Here is a 6,277-nt window from a genome sequence, read left to right on the forward strand (position 1 = left end):
AGTGAAAGCAGTAGTATAAAAAAATCCATAGGAAGTGTTTGTCAGCAAAATACAAAACTTGGTCATACATTTAAATTATATTGTTATAAAAATTATCATTTTATTAAAATTAACATAACATTGAGTCTTTGGTGAGTAAGAGATTTAAAATTATATACTTATTAATAGTTAAGAGATAAGAAAGAGAGTAACTTTAGTATCACATTTTTGCTTTGTACAATGCTCCATTTTTAAATAGGAAATAAAATATTGAAAACTTCACACTGAACAACTCGGTCACAGGTTATGAAACAAAAGCTTTTTCAAGGTTCAAAATATTAATAACACTAACGCTGTGATGGCAGTCGATCCGACCGGTCGATCGGTGTAAAGTAGTTTTCGTGACTCATGATCAAATTTTTTAATGTTATTTTCCGAGATTTTCCATCTACGTAGATTCAAGTTTGACGCAGACTGACATAATTTTATATTTTTGATGATAAATGTGTTATTACATTTAAATTTAACATTTTTTTATGTAATGTATATATATATATATATATATATAATAATTTTTTATTTAATAGCACATTAATCTGCTAGAATATTTACAATTAAATATGAAAACGTCGAATTTGTTTATATCGGTTACACTAAGATGCCCGACGTTGAAACATTGGACGATGGTGGCCAGGGAACCTATACTTTTTTATTTTATGAAGCTGAACATTCTTAACAATTCGTGGACTATATTTTTCATCATTTTACTACGCGAATAAAAGCAATCCTTAAGAAATATACCAAACCTGAAAGTAAATAAACCTAAAGATACAAAACTTCAAACTTTTCAATCTTAAAAAGGGCCCGAGGCCGATATTGTCGTTTTTCAAATGCCGTACCAAAATGTAAAAAGTTTACTCCCCATTTGTCATAAAGTAAAGCTATAATTAAAAGCGTGATCTTTAAAGGGGCTTAAGGCTTTATTAAATTACAAGTTTTAATTAATTTAACTTATACTAAGTCTAAAATAGTAAAATGCCTGAAATGCCATCTTATCTTCGGAGTTTACAAGGCCAAAATCTATAATAAATAAACTTTATAAAACAGTCTTTGCAGGTATAAGAATCAGAGTGTTATGCCTATACCAATAAACGAACAACTTTTTCTGTTAGACTACAATTTAGATTATGACAGAACAACGCCCAAGAAATTTGGTCGCTTTGTTTTATTGGTATAAACTAGGAAGTGTCGGATTCAAAGTTGGATCAACAGGTCGACCTGAAGTTACCTGAAACAATTAATTTTATATTTAATTTTTTGTTTTTTTGCATACACTATTAAGATTTATTCTACCTTCCTTATCTAACCAGTTCTATAGGCACATCAAACTTAATAGTACTCTGGTATATGTAGTGAGGATTATATGTTAAACAGACAGAGTCCCTTTTTGACAAAATTTACGTTTAAAAAAACGCTTAATTCATATAAATTCATGCCAACATGGGCAGGAGACAATTTTCTCCCTTAAACTTTTTATGGGAAAGGATAAAAAGTTATATTTTCCCACAGTTTTATCAACTCTCAGAGCATTGGGGCACAAGTGGAAATAATATCCAAATAATATATGTGTAATAATAAACGGGGATAAACTTCTACTATATCAAGTTGCCGTGCTTTAGCAGATGGACACGTTAATTATATCCCCCGTCAGGGGATATAATCGGGGGATATAATTTTGGTCCCCTGCCTGTACTAGCCAGCCCATATCGCCTCCCACAATAAGAATAGCTTAGGCCGTAGTCCGCCACACTGGCCCAGTCCGGGTGGACGCAACACACCTTTTAGACCATTATGGGAACTCTCAGGCATCCAGGTTTTCTCACGATGTTTTCCTTCACGATTGAATCAAGTAATGTTTTAATTGTTCAAAACGCGCATAACTAAGAAAAGTTAGTGGTGCGTGCCGCGATTCGAACTCGGCCCCCCGAAAGTGGAGCCGAAGTCGCAACCTGTTATATCACCGCGTCACTTAAACGGCATCATAACAATAATCAATATCTTTATTAAATAGGTAAACAGGCATTATCTTCATGGGTAAAGGCTTTAGTAGTATTTATATAATACCATACCCTTGATGTGTGGTGGTAGCAGATCATAATACAGTTGTCACCGCCGCTAAATCATAATGAAGAACGGGCTGGCATTCAGCAGCTTCCTCCTACTGTGTCTACCATCTATCACGATCACCAATTCGTCTGCCCAGCGTGGTGATTATGGGAAAACCCGTTGCGAAAGGCATTAGTCCAGTAGTTGACAGTAAGGCTATTGATGATGATGATGATAAAATACCCTCTTACTTATATACATCTTATGTAAAAGGTCAAGTTAGGAATAAGTTTATTAACATGCTTTTCGACAAATAAACTTCTCCGATATTACGTTGAAAAGAATCAGCAAAGCATAAAAAGGTATAGGATAGAAATATAGGTACTTACAAAGTAAGCCAAAGTTTTGTCATCACGTCTGAACAAAGGTATGTTGAGCCGTTTCGGTATCCCTGGTATATCCTGGTATGGTAGATTATTTAGTTCCAAAGGCAGGTTTAATGGACCATCGGGTAAGAACTCCGGGATCTCTACCATCGGGACTGGTTGACTATGTGATTTGATCGGTGCGTCATCGAGAAGATGCATGTGGTGGAAATGTTCGTGCTCTTCAGCTGGTGGCAAGTGGTCCAAGTGATCGTAGTGATCCAAGTGATCCAAGTGCTCGAGATGGTCCGAATGGTCGTGGTGGGTGTGATGGTGATGCACTGTCTTGTAAACCGTGTGCGTGTGCTTGATCTTCTTCACTTTGTATGGGACGTGGATGACCACCTTTTTGGTTCGTCTGAAAAGAAAATACGATTAGTGAGTACGAGCAAATCTTCCGACGGGTCTAAGGTGTGCCGGAGAGTTAACGGATTGACTGAGAGGAGTGATTTTTTTTTGGGATATTTATCAATTGAATAATGCATTGTTTATGAGAACCGTGTCCGAGATACGGACGAGTCACGGATCCTAAACAAAAGTCACGATGTGCCACGATGTCCATTGGTTCAAAGACATCGGGCGAGGAAGACGGGCGTTAACCCTAAAGGCGCCTGATGTTAGGCATCTGTGACCCACCTCATAAATCGAGGAGTTTGTCTTTACCGTCGTAGATGGTGTGCAGAGTATTTTTTTATCCTACTTGTATTTGTTCGTCCTGGTCGTAAAGTCCTGGCCTGGTGTGCTGGTAGTCCTAAGGGAATGACGTCGGGATCAGGAGTGAAAGGGGAAGCTCCAACTACTAGTGGATTAGCGTAGGCATTTGATCCAGAATATAATCCAAATCTTGTTATATGTTGTCTTGATAGAATCAGATAAATAATTACTTTAAAGCTACTTAGGTAGTGTTAAAAGTAAGTCAATAAATTTTGGCTTCTCCCACCAGTGGGTGCCAGGAAGTGTTTATTTACCCGTACCCTTAGGGTAGGAATTAAATATAAAAATATGTCGATACATCGTATGGTTAAATAACCTTTATTTTAAAACTATGCGTGTAACTATGTTACATGGCAATAAAAAAAATAATAACAACCGATAATAATCCGAGAAGCACACACGCCGATGGAATAGCTAATAGATTGTGATTTCTAACCTTCCTTGTATGTGGAACGCTAATTAATTAACTTCTACGTATTAAGGCTTATGATCACGCCAGTGGAATTTAGTATATTGGCGGAGCTACCTCTTCACGCAGTCTGAACCGGGCGCATCAATGGAACGATGTTCCGTATCGCGGCTTGTGGGTGAAATCATCACGTAAGGTTAAATCGTTATGCCCCTAATATGCGATTCGTTCGGTCCCTCTGGACTGCTCCGGAGTGGTTACAGTTCCGACTATCTTAGATTGCACTCACTAGGTGAGATTGCAGTCGAGAAATAACTTGAAGCGAAATTTAAAAAAAAATGTTTTCCGACAAACCCCCTTGACTGCAGAGTGACAGATTGAGCTAATAGGTATTAATATTTTCTACAATAACTAGGCTAAAATTGCTGCTGAAGGAGGTGATAGCGTGGGCTTCGCTTTCAAGGGGCCGAGTACGAGCCCCGGCATGCTCGTTTTAATTTAAGTAAAAGATATGGCTTGCTAAAGTGCAACCATCGTGAGGAAGCCAGCATGCTTGAGAATTCTTCATCATTTTCTCGAAGGCATGTGATATCTACCAACCGAAATTTCCAAGCGTGTAGGACAACGGCCTAAACCCTTCTCATTCTGAGTGGAGACCTTTAAATTTATTAATTAATAAATATACTACGACACTACATAAAGTAAGCGTAGCTTGTGTTATGGGTACAATGTACTTTGCCTCCATGTGAACCGTTAACGGGTTGATGATGAATACTGGAGCAAAAAACTTGGTTTATCCACGGCAAAACCGACCAACATAAAGTGTATCATGCTTCAAATACTGCAGCCATTTATGTGACGGCTTTGCTAAGTATGTTGCTTTGGTTTTGATCGATCGCCGTGCAAGAGTGACCAGGCAATCGTCCGTATACTTCAAAGTTTGGAACACCGATTGAAAGACCCAAGGACAGGAGAATTTCGACTGTCTTTCGGTGTTCTAATAGATAAATTTTGGAGTGTGCTCTTGCTTTTGAATTTAACCGATGTCCCAGATTCACGAATAATTTGCGTTTATTTCCACGTCTCTAATTCGCACCGTAAAGATCTGTAATACCCTTTCGACTTCTCCGATACCTATAATAGGGGTTCCTTCAAATCTAGATTGAATAGGCATCTTCATCATCGGGTTTACTTCCCGTAAAAAAGTTTTTTTTTATAATTATTGAATTTATTTAAATTCGCGCTCTACGCGACTTTCTTGACTCTCAACTTCTTTATTTTCTGAGGTTTTTTTTCTATAGAAACTTTCATCTCTTTTTTTACAATAGGTATATCTCACCCTTCCGCCCAACCACTTTATTAAACTTTAAATCCCGTTTGTTTACCCGGAAAAAAAAGTATTCTAGATCCGTCTCCAGGGTGAAAAATTACGCCAAGAATACTAATGAAAAAATATGAAATAAGAATCAGCCCCGAGGTTTCATCCTCAAAAATTCAAAATTTATTTCAACTAGGCCTAATATAAGCACTTTTGAAACGTCAAGTCTGTCTGTTTGTAGTGACTCTACCACCGGTTCGGAAGGCAGATTCTACCGAGAAGAAGCCGGCAAGAAACTCAGCAGTTGCTCTTTTCCAACATCAAAAATTTTCATTTAACTTTTTAACATCATCATTTTTCTATCTTGTGAGAGATGAAAGCGGAGCCGGATGCTTCCAAGCAACCTTGTCATTAAGAAATTCATCAATTGTATAATAACCTCGCTGTAATAAATGTGTTTTAACACATTCTTTAAACTTATGCATTGGTAGGTCCAATATTTCCTTAGGAATCATATTATAAAAGCTTATACTCAATCCCACAAATGACTTCTGTACCTTTCGCAGACGATATGCAGATGTCACTAATTTATGACCATTTCTTGTAAGTCGACTGTTTATATCCACTTTTTGTTTATAAAGACTAATATGTTGTCTTACAAATACTATATTATTATAAATATATTGTGAAGCTACAGTAAGTAAACTCGTCAACTAAATCATCAACAATTTTTTAAAATCAAATTGTTGGTTCCAGGCATATAAAAACAAAGTCTAGCTTTTTATCAGTAAGTACACAATTTATAAATGTCACCGTACATATTTTCCTGTTTTTCGCGGATTATGTTCAATGTTTAAAAATTAAAAAAACTTGATAGTATTAGAAATGCACTTGTCTTACCCTTCTGTGTGTGAGACGAGTATTGCGAGAAAAACCGCCAGGCAGAAAAGTAGCTGTGGATGAAGAAATAAGCTTAATAAGTAGTTGTATTTTTATTTTGTTAAACCGGGCTAAGAGAGGTAATTTATGCAAAGACTACATTTGTACAGTATCCGGCACACTTATTGAGCACTATGTGAAACTTTGTAGTGAGAAAACTACGCGAATCGTAAACTAACATAAAAAAATACCTATTTTCCCACTCTATATAACACTCATATTTACGTTCCTAAAAAAAATAGCAAACTCTTTTTATTTTTTAGGAACATGATGACTGTCAAAGACCAATTCCAATCAAAGTCAATTATATCTTTATTCAAGTAGGCCCTTTTGATGCGTACATTTGGTCCGCCATTTTAGGGAGAGCATCATTCTAGATTTAAAATT

General features: G+C 36.6%; 1 protein-coding gene across 1 annotated transcript; it reads right to left on the reverse strand.

Moving 5' to 3' along the window:
- Positions 1–1,141: 1,141 nt before the first annotated feature.
- Positions 1,142–5,928, reverse strand: LOC120636621 (the record flags this gene model as incomplete). The annotated part of the gene is made up of 3 exons (XM_039908181.1): positions 1,142–1,267; positions 2,475–2,868; positions 5,852–5,928. Coding segments are annotated over 3 exons (534 nt in total), but the record flags the coding sequence as incomplete, so codon positions are not given.
- Between the last annotated feature and the right edge of the window lie 349 nt (positions 5,929–6,277).

This window comes from Pararge aegeria, chromosome Z (genome assembly GCF_905163445.1).
Source record: "Pararge aegeria chromosome Z, ilParAegt1.1, whole genome shotgun sequence".
Classification (NCBI taxonomy): Eukaryota; Metazoa; Arthropoda; class Insecta; order Lepidoptera; family Nymphalidae; genus Pararge; species Pararge aegeria.